Consider the following 16,597-nt stretch of genomic DNA (forward strand, 5'->3'; position numbering starts at 1 on the left):
TTTAATAGCTTTAACAGATGCTTGAGAGGTGAAAGCCGACAGTGCAGCCTGCTGAGCAGCACCTGAGCAGTTCCCATCTCAGCGGTGCTCTGCTACACTCCAGGAGTGTGAGCGGGTGGGAAGGCCCAGAGAACACTTGGGAGCTCTTTCCTGACTATTGTGACCCTGATCCCTTCTTGGTACCTTTATTTTTTGTCTCCTTGCCAGCAGGATGTAATAAGCTGTGTAGGCATGTGCAATTGCATCATCATTCTGTACTGATACATGGTTTATATAGAGGAACTTAAAGATCTGTTCATAGTAGTGGATCTGAACACAGAGTTGTATTTATTACCTTCTGGAACATACAAAAATGACTTTTGCAGAGGGGATTCTCTCTTGCAGGCTAGATCAGGGCCAAGTTGGGTGATTTTGCTCACAAATATCATTGATCTTGTTAAAGAGTTTTTTTGCATGATTAGTGAGTTGAAATTGCCCACCTCGCTGAAACATCAGTTTATGAGGAAGTCAGTTCATAATTGTTGACTTTTATATAACTTTATACTGGATGATCTATGAATAATTGTATTTTGGAAGAATGAATCAGCAAAGGAATGTACAAAATTGAACCCTGTTACCCATTTCCTAGGCTTCTTTCACTGTTGCTCTTCTATCCTGTTTGGGTAATGCAGATGCCACCCAGTACCAAAATGCTTTTGATGTGACACTTGAAAACACCGTATTTAAAAACAAAACCAACCAACCTTGGCTTCAGAGAGGACAAGAAGCCAACACTTGCTTCTTGCCACTTCCCATACCTTTTTATACATTACTGTATAAATCCTTTACCAAATAAAGAAAAAAAAGCAATAAAATGTAACCATGCTGATATTTTATTTGTACATACTGTATCATAGCCATATGCCAGAGTTTGCAAAATATTTTTGGAAGTTTATTTGTATGAAATTTAACTTTACCTTAAAATTTAAAAGATTATAGTACTGCCTTGTGAATCTTTTAGTGTTTTGTTTTGTTGCAGTCTGCTTTACTTTTAGAAGGCTTTCCAGAAAGCAGCAGTAGTGGAAACGCCAGCTAAACCTGATATGTGCTGTTCTACTGCCTGTGCCCATGGAGCTCAGCTGGTCACTGCTGGGGCACAGCTGCTTCTTAACTTGCATGTCGAGGGCACAGTCGATGGCTGATTGCTGTGGTCACTTGTAGGATGGGCTTGTGCTGTCAATTAGACAAAATCCGAGCATCCCTAAGTACAGTGGTCTGTTCTGTGCTGCTGCCTGGGAGCACCGGTCCCATCGCAGCGAGGTTTGTGCTGCTCTCCATCCCGCACGCTTCCCAAAGCCGCGATGGCAGGTGTGGGCAGGGCTCTCGCTGTTGATTCACAGTGCAGGTGAGAAGCCGTGAGTGTAGGAAATACACTCGTCCGGATCACCTCTGCAGCTGCTGCTGGGGTACCAGAGGGGCGGCTGGATGCTCTGGGTAGCGACTCCTTGAGGAAAAGGCGATATCCAAGCGACATCAAAAGTTGTGAGCGCAAACTGTAAAACATCTGTACCCTGCCCAGCCTTGCTGCTGTGCCGTGATTGCTGGGTTCGCTTTCGGGCTGTACCTGTGGGTTTGGGTGACCGCCGCTGTATCCCCGCTGCGGGTACCGACCTGCGCGGGGAGCGGGGCCGTGCGCACCGCGCTTGTTCGCTCCGTCCTGTATCGCGGCTTTGCTCGCAATAAAAGCTCCTTAAACAGCGTACGGCTCCGGCCGGTTCCTGGCAGGGCAGGGGGGACGCAGCGGAGCGCGGAGCGGGCTGAGGGGAGCGGAGCGGGCTGAGGGGAGCGGAGCGGGCTGAGGGGAGCGGAGCGGAGCGGAGCGGAGCGGAGGGTGGGCCGGGCTGAGGGGAGCGGAGCGGAGGGCGGGCCGGGCTGAGGGGAGCGGAGCGGAGGGCGGGCCGGGCTGAGGGCGGAGCGCGGAGCGGACTGAGGGCAGGGAAGGCCGGAGCGCGGGGCGCGCTGAGGGCGGAGCGGGCTGAGGGCAGCGGAGGGCGGAGCGCGGGGTGGGCTGAGGGCGGAGCGCGGGGCGGGCTGAGGGCAGCGGAGCGGAGGGTGGGCCGGGCTGAGGGCGGAGCGCGGAGTGGGCTGAGGGCGGAGCGGGCTGAGGGCAGCGGAGGGCGGAGCGCGGGGCGGGCTGAGGGCCGCGGAGCCATGGCGGGGCCGCTGTGCCAAGGCTGGGGCCTGGGGGCCGCCCTGCGGAGCCGCGCCGCGCTCCGGCCGCTCGGGCTGCTGGCACCGCCGGCACGGGGCGTGCTGGGGCCGGCAGCGGGATCGGGAACGGCAGCGGGGTCGGGAGAGGCGGCGCTGGAGGAGAACCCCTTCTACGGGAAGTACCGGCACAAGATCCAGGAGCTGCGGAGGTGGGCCTGAGGGAGGCCGGGGCGGCTGCGCTGGGCTGTGCTGGGCGTGCCTGCGGAGCGCTCTCTTGGAAGAGGATGTTCTGTTTGAGCTTTTCCATTAGCTTAGGCCAATTGCCTTGAAATTCACATGTAGTCGACACCAGGTCAGTGAGGATCGTCTCCCAGCGTGGTCAGATTGATGAGAGATAGTTTTGCGAAGATTAAATGAAAATTTTAAGTTAAGAACAAGAATCAGTAACATAGTAAACATTTTAAAAGGCCAATCACCCAGCAATGCTTTCCACCTTTGTAAATCTTCGGAACAGGCCAAGACTACTCCAGCTTTGGAAACCATTAGAGCAGGCAAAGAATATTCCAACTTATAGTCTTCCATCTTATTATAAAGGAGGATTTTAACAGAAAATGAGTAGGCAGAAGTTGAGTCTTATTTTAGGAGTAAGTCCATCTTCTGTCAAGACCACAATTAAAACAGCCTATAGAAGAATCATGTTTTTAAATTATCCTGATAAAGATGGATTATCTTACTTAGCAATATAAATTAATGAAGCAAAAGACTTCACAGACTCACTCACAGAACCGTGGAATGACTTGGGTTGGAAAGCACCTTAGAGATCAACCACTTCCAACCCTCCTGCTGTGGGCAGGGACAGCTTCCACTAGGACAGGTTGCTCAGAGCCCCATCCAACCTGCTCTTGTTGGAATGCAGTGCCAAAACCAAATCCAAAGCCTTGGGTCATAGGAGACATTGTGCAGCAGCTTTCACGGTTTCTTAACTGTGCATTGATTTTCCCTGTTTATTGTCATAATTAAAAACTTAAGATTGTTTAAAGCAAACTGGAATGTTTTAGTTCTTTGAATTTATGTCCAGTTGGACAAGGAGCAGGGAGTTGGACTTATGGGTCTCTTCCAAATGGAGCTGTTCTGTTGCTCTGTTGTACTGTTAACAATCCCTGTTCCAATTCAGGTCCAGCCCAGATGTGTTTGAATCCCGTATGGAAAAAAGAAGTGAAGTGAAAAAGCAGCCTGTGGGACATTCCAAACAAGGAGAATTTATCAGATGCATGGAGGAAAAGGCAAGGCCAGTTTTCTTTGTAAATCACATACATTGAAGCTCTAATGTTATTTTTATGGGATCAGCATAATGCTACAAACTTGAAGTATCCATATGAGTAGGAGCTCTGAAATTTCACTGTGTGATGGCTAAAAGCATTTTTCTTTACTCCTCTGTATTATTTTTAGACTGTGAATTCTCTTGCTTGAAATCTTGTTTAAGTGTAATTAGTTCCAGATTAGTTTGGCCAGAGGAGTGACAGAATCCTGCATTTATCATTATTTTAGTGAAAGCAAGAAAATTGTTCAATAATATTGGATACAAAATGCATAATAGTTTCCTTTTGACTGATCATTTGTGGCCTTGAAATTCATAATTCACATTAAGTTACTAATCTTATTTACTTCACCTAATCAATCACTTATTTTATTAAAAATACACTGCAGTGATCTTCAAGAATCTTGAGCTCCCACTCAGGAGCTTTTGTCAGCAGGAAGGGAATGCAAGTCCATGGTGTTATGCCATTAGCTGTAAAACTAAAGAGGAATGTTTTCTTGCAGGCAGAAGGCTTGGGCAGCAAGACATCAAAGGGAGGATTCACAAAGGATAAGGTAAGAGAAATGAGCCCATGTGCTGGGAGCGGACATGGTGGCAAGGCAAGGGTGTGGATCAACTTGTATTGCCACAGCCAGTTTCAGTCAAGAACATGTTGATACAAATCTGGTGTTCCTTATGCTGCATTTGAGTGTAAGATCTTGGTTTATTGTTGGGATCCTGTTCAGCCTTAAAACTCCTGGCACTCTGGGTTTTTATTGCCCTGTCCTTTTTCTGTGACACCCTAGAAATGCCTTCCAGTTGGGGCATCTGTTCTGAGCATTAAATGGAAAGGGTTAAGCTCCTCTTACAGCATGGAAATACGTTTGCAGTGATCAGCCAGCCCAGGGAAAAGAGAATTCTATTTCACATTCTTTTATTTCAGGGAATCTTCAGTGTAAATCTGCCAAAGAGCACATCTTTGAGATGGCTGAAGGCAAGAGGCTGCAGCTTCTCTTGCAGCTTCAGTAGAGATCTGCACAGCTGAAGCAAAGCATGTGCTGTGTCCTGAAACAATCTACTCTGCCTTAGTGTGTGAATCCACTTCTCAGTGTGTTGCTGCTGAATTTTATTTGGCAATTAAAGGGATTAAGTAACACTGTAAATTGAATCAAGCTCCTCTAGCTTGATTTTGTTCTTTGTAATTGCATCCATTCATTCTGGATTCTTACAAGGTCAGAGAATTGCCATCATGACAGATTCTTTATGCTTTCTCTTGCAGACACTTGATTCAATTCTTAATGTTGAGATGGTGAAAGAAAAATCAGCAGAGGAGATAACACAGGTGATGATTTAAATTGAATAAACTTTGCTTCACATCTCTGCTTAATAGTAATTTATGTGTAAGGATGGAAATTTTACTTAGACTGAAGAATAAAACACAGCCTGGAAGTATATTTACAAAAAGCATATTCACATGGGTATCCATAGGAGAAGATACATTTTTCTCCATCTAGGTAAGTCCTCCTAGGATGTGCTGGGAGGTATGGTACACTGGGTATTGCCATCCTGCTGTGGTGAAGAAGGACTTAACACAGAGGACCATCATGCAAAGATTTGCCTTCTGTTGGAAATGTTTTATATGTTCTTTATTAAAAAACCACCACCAAAAAAGCCAAACAAAAGTCATTATGTGATTGTTGAGTAAAACGTGAGAAGCACTTCTGATGGTTAATAAATACTGAGCCACCTCTGAGCCCACTGCTGATTTCTGTTACCTGGTTGGAATCTGCCTTTGGTAAATCTGGAACCTTTGCAGAAGTATGTTGCATTAGCAGGAAAGTCAGTCAGGCTTGATTGAAAAATGACTTCCCAAAGTGCTTACAAAGGTTAGTTGATGTTTTAAAGCATTTAATATTATTGTTAAATGCTGGACTTTAACTGTATCTCATCTTCTTTGTTTTCTGCAGATTTGGAATCAGTATTTTTCTGCAAAAGACACAGTTTATGCTGTTATTCCTGTAAGTACTTCCTCTATAGTTCTGCACTTGAAAAGCCAGCATGCAAAGCTTTCCTTTCCAACTGAGATTCTGCTGCTTTTAAAAGCAGTCATTAAAGGAAAGTGAGGTTTCAAGAACAAGCTTACTTTCTGGGCTGAGTGATTTTATTGCCCCGAACAAAGGCTTTTGTTTTCAGAAATGCATTTCCCTTTTTTTCTCACTCAGAGGAGTCTCAATGAATCAAGGACTTTTTTCTGCACACCTGACTAGAATTTCCAGGCTTATTTTAATACAAGCATTCAGCAGTTTTTGCAAGTCCCTAGTGTTTATTAAGTAGCATCTGTATTTTTAGAGTTATTTTTCTCAGAGTTGCTGGTTTCTTTGCCCTCTTCCCCGCAGCACAGGCAGCTGCCTCAAGGTTTATGTGGCAGTCCAAGAGCACTTGGCTGGTAACTTGCATGTGGCTAATCACTTAGGACTTATTTTCATACATTTACAGTTATTGGCAGCACTGTCTTTCTTGAGATTGCAGGGTGTTTCCTGAGATAAGATCATACTTCTTACTCCTGATAACTTTTCCAGATGTGAATTGTTCTTAGTTTGCATGAGGCTGAAGGAGACTTCTTTCACTTTGGGGATTTCTCTTTATTCTTTTCTTCAGGGTCATTCCGTGATTGCATCTCTTAAATCTGTCTTTTCACAACTGTGTGTTCCTTGAGTTCTTGAAACCTCATTTAGATTTGGGGTCTGATTTGTAATTGTATTTGGCCCTTTGAGCTGCAGCTGAATTCAGTGGGAGGCATTATTCTAGATGTGTGATGTGCTGTACGCTCTGGAAGTGGAAGTGTGCGATTTGAAGTCAAGCAGCCGCATGTTTTGGTTTTCCCAACATGTGGATGTTGTGAAAATAGTTTGACTTGCACTTTTACTGTAGCAGAGGGCCAAAGCCAGGGACTGCAATTAAAATGTAGGTCTTTCATTAGTGGGGCTGGCACTGTGCTTTGGTGCACTGTTTTAGGAGGAGTGTTGGAAGCTTTTTAAGGCTGGAATGCAAACCAGATCCCAGGCACATTAGGAAGCAGTTCATGGTGTCATCGAGGAGGAAAAAACCCCTTTGTCTTTTGCCAGAAACTTTTTGTTGGCTGAAAGAAAGGCCTTGCATAATTCTCCCGTGCTCAAAAGTACACACGAAGGAATTTCTTCTTGATGAATAGCATATGTTTTCTTTCCTGAACACCTAAGAGTAGATATTAATACAGTGCTGGGAAGCAAAAAAAAATATTAGGCAAAAGATCTGGGGAAACACAGAGAACATGTGAATGAAATTGCCAGGTATCATCAGGGCTGAAATAGGGTTGTGTTTTTAATTTAAACCTAAGCAATAAGTATGTGATTGAGTGTATAGATGAGCTGCATTTTTATACTGAAGAACAGATGACAATGATGTAAATCCACAATTTGGAGCCAGGGATGTGTTGTCTCGCTCAGCTGTTGACACTACATTATGAAGTGGAGCAATTACTGAAAGAGGATGTAAGCCTCAGGCTTGGGGCCCCCACATCCAAGGAATGAGGCTCTGGATCCAAGGATTTTGCTGCTGCATCTTAGAGACAACCTTGTTAAAACAGGATGCTGATGACTTTGAGGTAAATGAGAACTAAATGCAGCTTTCCAGGCACTCATTGCTGTGTGTCCCCACAGTGGGACCTTCTCCAGATGGAAGCTGTACCCTCTGAAGGTTAATGAGGTGATTGTGAGCAGCTCTACATCCATGTTTGTGGTATGAAAATTGAACTTCTCTTTCTCCTTCCCCAAAGGCAGACAAGTTTGATTTGATGTGGAAGAGAGCCCAGAAGTGTCCATCGGTACGTACAGCAGTGTGTGGTTGTAGAGCTGTAACACTTCCCTTCAGAGCCTGATCCATTCACTTTTAACCCTCCTGTGTTCATATTCATTGTATCAGCCTGACTGGTAAAATCCAGGTGTTGAAACTCTTGTCCTGGTGCTCAGATAAAGCAGTGCCTATTCATATGTATGAAACAGTTTGATCTGGATAGAAGAGATGGAGGGTTGAGAGAGCAGCAGCACAGAATCTCCCGGGGAGAGGAGACCTTCCTGGGTTGATGGATTAGTCCTACCTACTTCACTTGCCAAGAGCAAGATCAAATGTATCTGGCTCCCCAAGGTGCTTGGAGATTGGGTGGTTATTTATAGCCTGAAGTGCATTTCTGTACACGGCACTGGCATTCAGTCAGCTGTCTTGTGAGATTTTCTGCTTCCGTGTTTTCCTTCCCTTGGTGTGGGAAAACGAGCACGTCTGTAGCCCGTGGAGCTGTATTGATAGGCTGTAAATGTCTAGACAGAGCATGCTTGCTGCCTGTTCTGGAGCAGCTGATAAAATGACAGGATTAAATCCTCTGCTCCTTACCTTATTTTTGACCATTTCTGCTGTTTGTTTTTTAGGTGAGAACAAAAAGGTCAAAGGCTGAATGTTCTCCACTCTCCTTTCCTTTTTATGTTACGGAATACTGACTAAAGTATTTGTCAAGATATTTGCTAATGAATTAGTACTGATAGGGTAATTGTGCTTCATTGTGTGTTTTGAAGTCTGATTCTTCTTGTCCTGTCACTTATGATGGGACAAAGAAACTCTTTATCCTGTTGTCGTTCTCTCACTAAAGCGTTAATGCTGGAGGCCAGTGTGACACAGACATAATTTTGTTCCATGTAAGAGAAAATTGATTTGTTTTTTTTATAATTTCTCTGCAGTTTCTGTATGCTTTGCCAAGAAAAGAAGGCTATGAGTTCTTTGTGGGGCAGTGGTCTGGAACAGAATTACACTTCACTTCCTTGATAAATGTTCAGGTGAGTGTTGAGATAAAAAGTTCAAAATTGACCTAGGATCCAGAAATAGATAGTATCAGCATATTGCAATATATGGTATTTAATAAGTAATTTAGCCAACAGGTTAAACTCGTCTAGCTTAACCTGAAGAGAATTATCATGGTAATAGCTGTTATTAATTATGGTTTAATTGTACATTAGTTACAGGTAAATTAGTAAAGTTATGGGTATTAGGTGTCTCTGTAGTGTAGAGGATAATGAGGTAAAATACAGTAGACTCAAAACATGAGCAAGAGCTAAGCTTTTTAGAACTGCTTGTGCAAGCTACTTAGAATAGCAGTAGATGCTGTAAGATTAAATATCTTCCAAAAAATTGTGGGCTCTTTTAAATGCAAAATGGTCTTTAGTCACGTTAAAAAACAACCTAACTCTGCAAATCCCTTGTTTTCTGTAAATACCAAGAATAATGAATTTCTAATTAGAACTGGCCCTTAAGCCCTGGGAAGTAACTGCCTCTGTGGCAGATAACGCTCAAAGTTTTGTAATCAAGCACCCAAATCTGCAGTGGGGTGGAGGTTTTTAAGGGATACTGACATGTTTATTTCTCTCCTTCAGACCCAAGGTGAAGCTGCTCCAAGCCAGTTGGTCTTGTACCATTATCCTGATCTGCAGAAGGAGAAAGGGATAGTACTAATGACAGCAGAAATGGACTCCAAGTTCTTGGTAAGACAAGTCTGCTCATTGGCTTCCTTCATTTTATGCTGCAACTTCTCTTACAGTTTTAAACTAAAATCAAATTACAGTAAAGCCTTTCAAAGACCCTTTGCCAAAGAATAGTCTCACTGTCTTACTTTAAACTAATGTACTTAAGGCTAGGAAAAGCCAGAAGGGAATCATCAGTCTTTGGTGATTTCAGTTCATGCATTCTTTTTTTTTTTTTTTTTTTAAATTTGGGTATTATAGTTGATAGTTGTAAAAGAACAAAGCTTGTGTTTTTCTTACTAACAGAAGCAAATTTAATGGAAAACTGTTGCTACCTGCAAACAAGTTAAAACAGTGTTTGAAGCTTAATCCTGTTGGTCAAAGCAGGAGACTCCAGAGTTGTGTGTTCAGTTTGTGCAGAACTGTGCTCTTTCCCTCTGTGTGGGCACACTATTATTGGCATGACTGTACCAGTGCCTGGACTGGTGGCACTGGGCACTCTAGTGGTGGAACAGAATTATTAAAATATCCCTCCTCTGGCTGACCTCCTGACTCCCCTTCTGAGTCAATGAGTGGAGTAATTGGTAATGCTTTTCTTTTTCCCTGTTGGATCTCAGAGCAAACAATCAATCTTTGCAAGTAGGTCAGCTGTAGGAAGGGAAAAATAAGGACTTGGTGCATCTTGGAGTGGGCAGGGATCACAAAAGACACACTTGACCACTGAGGCAGATGCACAGCAGGAGTGTTGCTAAAACACACATGGTGCTGAAGTGTTTAAGTAGCTCAGGAGCCACAGGGAGGTGGTTTCTTAAGAGATTTGCTGAACTGAGTGACTTGGAGTTGAGCCCCGTGGTGAGTAGGAGTGTGGCATTTCTTGTGCAGTGGGACACTGGCACAGCCCCACCCCGATGGTGACAGCTCTGTTCTCATTCCAGGGGGTCCATGATGCCCAGTGCTTGGCCAGCCAGGTCCAGCTCTTCTATGCCACGGATCGCTCCGAGACCTACGGATTAGTGGAGACCTTCAACCACAGATCCAGTGAATTCAAATACATGTCAGTTGTAGCAGAGCTTGAGCAAAGTGGGCTTGGAAGAGAACTGAGACCTGGGCAGGCTTCTGACAAGTCATAGAGCCTGGCCTGTGGTGAAAGGAGCCAGCAGAAGCAGGGGGTCCTAGGAGGGATGGTCCAGTGGCTTCTGTATTACCACTTGGATTTGGCCACAGAAGGAGGCTGCAGACATCCTGGGAGAATGACAGTCAAGCCTGTCTGGCACTGATGCAGGATGAGGACTTGGGCCATTTGAACAACAGTAACTAATTGCTAAAAAATGGAGCCCAGTACTTCAGTGTAACTTCATCAGAAAGAGCCATTTTCCATGTCTTGTAACTTCCTGCTGCCTGCTGGATTGTGGAAATCTGAAATAAAGTGACAAAGTTGGACTGTGTAACGGGCTGTACTGACATCAGGAAAGAGATGACAACCAATGTTTCTTCTCAGTAAACGCATTTTAAATGCCCTCCACCATTATAATTGCATGGTTCAGTGCTTTTTAATCTGTGTGGAATTCATACAGACTTGTCCATCAACAAGAAAGAATAGGAGCAATGGTCTAAGACAGACATCTCTTTGTTTCTTTGTGAGGTTTCTTACACAGATGTATATTGTGGTCTGTGCTTTTCTCAGGATTAAAAAAACAGAGTCATTAGATTTGTTCTGGGAATTTTCTGCTTCTTAATTGCTTTATTAATTATATCCTGTTGTGATGTTTCTGTATTTGAGATGTTATTTTTGAGCAGTATGAACATGGTTATATTTTTAATAGTGTATAGGAACCATTGCCTGTTTTACAGGATTATTTTTTCTCACACTGCCAACTCAGAAATGGCATTTGAAGGAAGAAAAAATAGCTTTTGTTCCCACTTCAGGAAAGACACTATCCATAATAAAGGAAAGATGGACTGGCATAGTGACAGAGAGACTCGCCAGCCATCTTCTTGTTTGTCAAGTGAAAAAAATGTCTTGGTATGAAAATGCAGAGCTGCTTTAACACAGCAGTGTTGGTAAGAGCCTGGCTTTACAGACTGCAGCAGGTTGGGGGTTTTAAACCTGCCCCAAGCAAAAGAATCCCAAGACTGATTCTTTGAGCTTCTCTTGTGTTCATTCCCAGCAGAGACAGCAGCACATGCATGGACAAGGACACTGCAGCAGTGTGGTGTGCAGCCTGTGGGGTTACAGCACTGCCACCACTGCACAGGGGACACAGGACAGCCAGGAGCTTCCAGGAGCCACTCTGAAATACTTCCCATGCCTACATCAGACCCCCAGCACTAACTCATCCTTAGCACTGATTATCTCTGGAGCTGGCAAGCATTCATTCCCTCCTTTGCCAGAGAAAGGGGGGAAAGAAGGATCTGCAGTTTGTCTCTCTCTAGGAGGGTGTGGTTGGTATCAATTTTCTTCATTAACCACAACCTGATATGAAGCTGTGATGAGTTATGAAGGTTTCTTACAGCCTCTTTTTGCTGTGTAGTTGTAGGATCCCGTTGCTGCAATGCCCACTGTCACTCTGTAATTCTCAGCCCCTTCTTTGCACTACATGGCCTTTGAAAGTCCCTTCCAACCCTGCCCATTCTCTGATTTTATGACATGAACACTTCAGCTGAGCACTAAAGCTACACAGTGCAGTTTTTTGTTGAGGTCTATTTTACCACCAACTCTTAGGTGTGAACTCCTGTCCATTCAGGAATTGCAGGATGTTTCTAGAAGAGGCAGAGCTTCTCTTGGGGCCTTGCTGAAAGGAAATGTCCTTGATCCCTGGTAATGTCTTTTGGCTTCTGTTCACTGAGTGTGTGCAGAGCAGGTGAGTAATGAAGCATGGGAGGTGTGGATAGGACTGTGATAATCTGAACAGCAAATCACCTTTATTAAAAGGCATTTCTACTTCTGGTTTATGGTGTTTATGCTCCATTTATCATTTTTCCTTAGCTGATAGAAGGGCTGTTTTGATTAATAATTCACTTCCTACTTTGAAAAAGGCAAAGTTGCTGCATTCATTTTTAATGTAGCTATAATGTAACATCCCTGAGAGTGAAATATAAGGCTTCCAAATCTACACCTCAGCCTCTTTCTGAGCATAAAAGATCAAATTCTCGGGTATAAGGCTGTAGTGATCTACCTCTAGTTTTGAGTGGTGTTTTTTTCCCTAAAATGACAACTTCTCCAGGGCTTTAAAAAAGGCAGAAATGGCCAGTGATGAGCTTAAAACTGGGATGAAGACCCATAATAAAAAGGTCCAGCAGAATCTAATCCTCTGCCCCACTGAACGATTGCTGCAAGGGGGAGTAACCCAGCTGAAGAACTGGCCCTACAAGCCACCCTTGCAGCAGAAACCAGCGGTGGTTTGTGGCTGTGTGGCTTCTCCAGTGCCTGGGATGCATTTGTGCATGAGCTGTGCTGCCTGGCACAGCCATGGCACAGGCTGACCACGGGCATGGATGGGCACTGCAAGCTGCAGAGCGGACACAGACCCCTGGGGCTGTCTGGCTTTGTGCAAATCAGCAGCTGCACCAGTTTGAAGCCACTAAAAAGTCACATAGAATTTGTAAGATTTGATGCCCTTAGGATCTGTGCTGAGCCTTAGGGCTGGTGAGAAATAACGCTGTTAGGCTGGGCATGGGGAGAGAGGTAACAGAGGGAGAAGGTGGCTGTGGGATTCTTGTGCCATCCAGCCACTAGAGGGAAGGTTTGTCTCCCGATTCTGAGCTCTGGGCACACACACAGCTTGTCTCGGCCTGTCTGCTCAGCTTTGTGAACTCTGAGAACCATACAGATGCTCAAACTGCTTCTGTATGGTCCATAATGAGCTGGGCTGTACTGAGTTCAACTCACGGTTCCACCAGCCCCATGTTCCAGATCCTACTTGAGCTGCAGTAGGATCCCAGCTGCAAATGTCCTGCAGTAGTTTCCCAGCATGTTTTGCTGATTGTCTGTCGGAATCTGTGGGTATTGGTGATTCCGAGACTGTAGAAAGTCTCTGTCTTTCTGCCCCGCTGCCAAAGAAGAAGCCATAATTCATCTGTGCTGGTTTCAAGGTTGTTTATTCTGTTTATCTCTAACATGTTCTGCTGCCCTGTCGCAGCTCTGTCCTGCAGGGCAGCGTGTGGGGCTCTGCCCTCAGTGGGATGTTACAAACATTATATACCAGAAACTACGTGTACTATATTTGCAATAATGTGCCAATATCTATCACCTACGTTGAACAGCGTGTCCCCAGCCTAAACCAACCAAAAAATGCCAACACTGCAGTGAAACATGGAGGGCATGAAGAAGGAGGAAAAGGACAAGACACACCCAATTTCCTCCATCTTGTCCCCTTTGGACCCCTAATCTAGAAACCTAAAAGTTTACTTTTGCACCCGTGCCACACTTAATTATTACTCTTATCAAACACTCAAAGCTTGTAATTCATCCTGTAAGATTGAAAACTCCTCTCCATGGACAGAGATCACAGACAGTGTCTCTGGGGGCTCTGTCCAGGGGGGTTCCTGACCCCTGCCAGGGTCCCAGACCTGCCAGGGCAGCCAGAGGGAAGCCCTGGATTCCCACAATTGTCAGTCTTTTTTTTTGGGCCAGCAGCATCTCAAGATGGATGTGGCTGGTTTGAGTAGCCATCAAATGGGCACGTTCAGGGAGAAGAAGCTCAAGACTCCCAGTGGCCCCGTGTAAACCTCAGCCCCTGCAGCATCCTGCAGCGAGGTGCTGTAGGAGCCCCCTCAGTGCTGGGGTCTGCCTCCAGCTGGAGGAGAGCTCAGCACCGGGATGTGGCAGGAATTTCCGCTGGGAGTGGTGCAGCAAGTTTTGCAGGCAGAGGCTCTTTGTTACCAGCATCCCAAACCTCTGGCTTGCCCACCTGCCCCCATCACCCTGAGGAGATAAACCCAGAGCCCGTCCTGCTCCCAAGGGAGGAGGTGGCAGTCGAAGCAATCAAGGAAGTGCAGATTGATAGACGAAGTTCTTACCGTCCCTTAAAATTATGACTCCAGTGCTTTTTCATCTGTGCCTGGCTTTTTTCCCTGTGCCTTAGAAAATGGCAAGACTCCCATGTCCTCTGACCCATGGTTTTTCTACTCCCTGTCTCTGAGTTTGCACAGGACATGGTGGAGCAGAGCAGAGCAGGGGAACTGACTGTTCCCAAAGCTGCATAGCTGTTTTCTGGACATGTCCTATTTCTCTCTGGGAATAACCAGAGCAAACCCACTGCTCCCTTTGCTTTGTCTTCTGGTGTGCACAGGCATTCACAGCCTTCCAGCCCAGTCTGGGAACAAGCATTTCCCTGGCTGCTGGAGTGGCAGTGCCCATGGGGTGCCGTGCAGGGCATTGTGTGAGAGCCCAGCGCAGCAGTGGGGCTGGCAAGGGCTCCCCCTCCGTGTCCTGACAAGCCTTATGAAGCTGCTTTGCTGCCCTGGGCCCCTTCCCGTGCCTGCCCCTGAGCTGGCTGGAGCCGCCAGTGCTCCGGGCTCGCTTCCTCCCTGCTTCCTTCCCCTGATAAATTCAGCCATGCACCTGCCTTCAGGAGCGAGGCCAGCATTCCCCTCTTCCTTCCTCCAGGGAAGACAAATGCCCTCTTCACAATAACGCATCCCTCCTTCCCCAAAATTGTTCCTCGGACCTTTTCCTCTCTCCCCAGTGACTCCTGCTTCCCCTTCCCACAGCTGGGATACTGGGTACTCTGAGACTGTAGGCTCTCTGCTTTTTGAGCTTTCCAAAACCTCACGTGAGGGAGCAAGTCCCTGAGCAGGAGGTGCTGCTCACCCCCGTGGACTTGTGGGGCTGCAGCTGATGTAACTCCAGCCCTCCTGCTGCTCTCCTGGCCCCTCTCTTTTGGCTCCAGACTGCTGAGGGTGGGAGGACCCCATCTTGCCTCCAAGTATTTTGGCTCCATCTTGCCTGGATGTAAATCCAGGCTATGAGTTGCCTTTGGGATCTTTGCTATTCAGCCAAGCCCCTTCACTTTTGGATTTCTTCCTATTTTCTGCAGGGATTTCAGTTGAAAGTTTCCTCCTGGCTTGGCATTTGCTGTTGGGAGTTACATCTGCTTCACAGACCTCCACTTCCCGCTCACAAGGTCTGAGGACATTTTGTTGTTTCCTGCATCCCAAGTCCCCAGGATGGAGGACAGCAGCATTGCTCAGCCCTTGCTGGGACTTGGGGTGCCTGTAATGAGCATCCAGCACTGGGGATGAGAAAAGACTTTGCCTGAACCTGCTGGAGTCAGGAATGTGGCTGGTTTGCTGGTAACCAGGAAGAGTCTGCTGGATTACTTGAGCTTGATCCTGATTTTAGGGGTGTTACTGGGACCTGAGACTACCTGCAATGACTGTGAGAGATTCACTCATGAGCAGGACAAGGCTGGTGTGGAAAAGGCTCAGCCTGCAGGTCCAGGGAGGATGCACACACAGAGCTGAGCTCTGAGGTTATGGCTGTTGTACTGGGTTTAGCTGGTGACGGTGGTGGTGGAAAGCAGCTGGACAGATGAATTTCACAGCTTGTGCTTCCCTCCTGCCTCAAGAGCTGTGCAGGGCACTTCACCTCAAGGTTTTACCTTTTCTTTGCAAATATGAGACACCTCAGCCCTCTCATGCTGTAGTGGATGCAGAGCACAGATGAATCCTGCATGTCCTTGGTGTGTCCTTCTCCTGTCACCTGGTTCAGGACCTGGCCCTCAGCCATGACCCAGGTGGGGACAGGCAGAAAAGCAAGGGGCTTCTGGGGTGTGCAAGCTCCTCTCCTTTCAGCTCCAGTCAAAATTGATCCACCAGTGGCTGCTGCCCAAATAATTGGGCCCTACAGTGTCTTCTTCACTTCTAGTAAGATGCTGCTGCAGGTGCCAAAGAGTTCCTATTGTACCTGCACCAAACCAACCTCACAGAGAGAGGGAGGAAAGGAGAGTAAATGTCTTGCAGGGCTGGGCTGAACTCCCTTGTAGCTGGCTGGTCTGGGAGGCTGCTGGATGAATTTATTTTTAAAGACTGCCTCAGAACATTGTGCCTAAAGAGGAAACCCTGGCATCACCTGCAGCTGAGAAGCTGTGTCCTGGGGAAAGGAGTCTGGATCCTGCAGAGATGCATCCTGCTGCCAGGCAGGGTTCAGGGAATCAACCCCTCATCCTAAACCCTCCAGCTTTATGCCAACATGTCCATCAGCCACATCCTGCTTGCCCTGTGTCACACTCCCCAGCTTGACCCGAGTTTAACACACGTGTACGAAAGGCTGGAAACGTTCCCCTCACTAGAACTGTCCTGGTGCCAAACAATGTGCAGACGTTTCACTAAGGCCAGAGCATCACACATGTCATCCCCTGGGACCGTGAGTGACAGGGCCACGCTCTGCCTCCGCCTGCTGCGACACCCGCCGGCATCAGCATCCCCCGTGGGGTGCCCGCCGGTGTCCCAGCCCCACGCGGGACTGAGCCCGGAGCAGATCCCGCTCCTGCCGAGCCATCCCACGCTGCTGGCCGCTCCTGCCGGCGCCGAGCGTGCTGGCTCAGGCTTGCCTTCTCTGAGCAGG

General features: G+C 46.5%; 1 protein-coding gene across 1 annotated transcript; it reads left to right on the top strand.

Annotated features, from left to right (window-relative positions):
• The first annotated feature begins 2,153 nt into the window (after positions 1-2,153).
• On the top strand, positions 2,154-10,473 carry ATPAF1 (ATP synthase mitochondrial F1 complex assembly factor 1). The gene is given in 9 exon segments (NM_001245272.1): positions 2,154-2,399; positions 3,365-3,473; positions 4,012-4,062; positions 4,767-4,829; positions 5,455-5,505; positions 7,302-7,349; positions 8,254-8,349; positions 8,944-9,051; positions 9,966-10,473. Coding segments are annotated over 9 exon segments (930 nt in total). The 5' UTR covers positions 2,154-2,190; the 3' UTR covers positions 10,161-10,473.
• The last annotated feature ends 6,124 nt before the right edge of the window (positions 10,474-16,597 follow it).

The sequence above is a fragment of the Taeniopygia guttata genome, chromosome 8, assembly GCF_048771995.1.
Source record: "Taeniopygia guttata chromosome 8, bTaeGut7.mat, whole genome shotgun sequence".
Lineage (NCBI taxonomy): Eukaryota > Metazoa > Chordata > Aves > Passeriformes > Estrildidae > Taeniopygia > Taeniopygia guttata.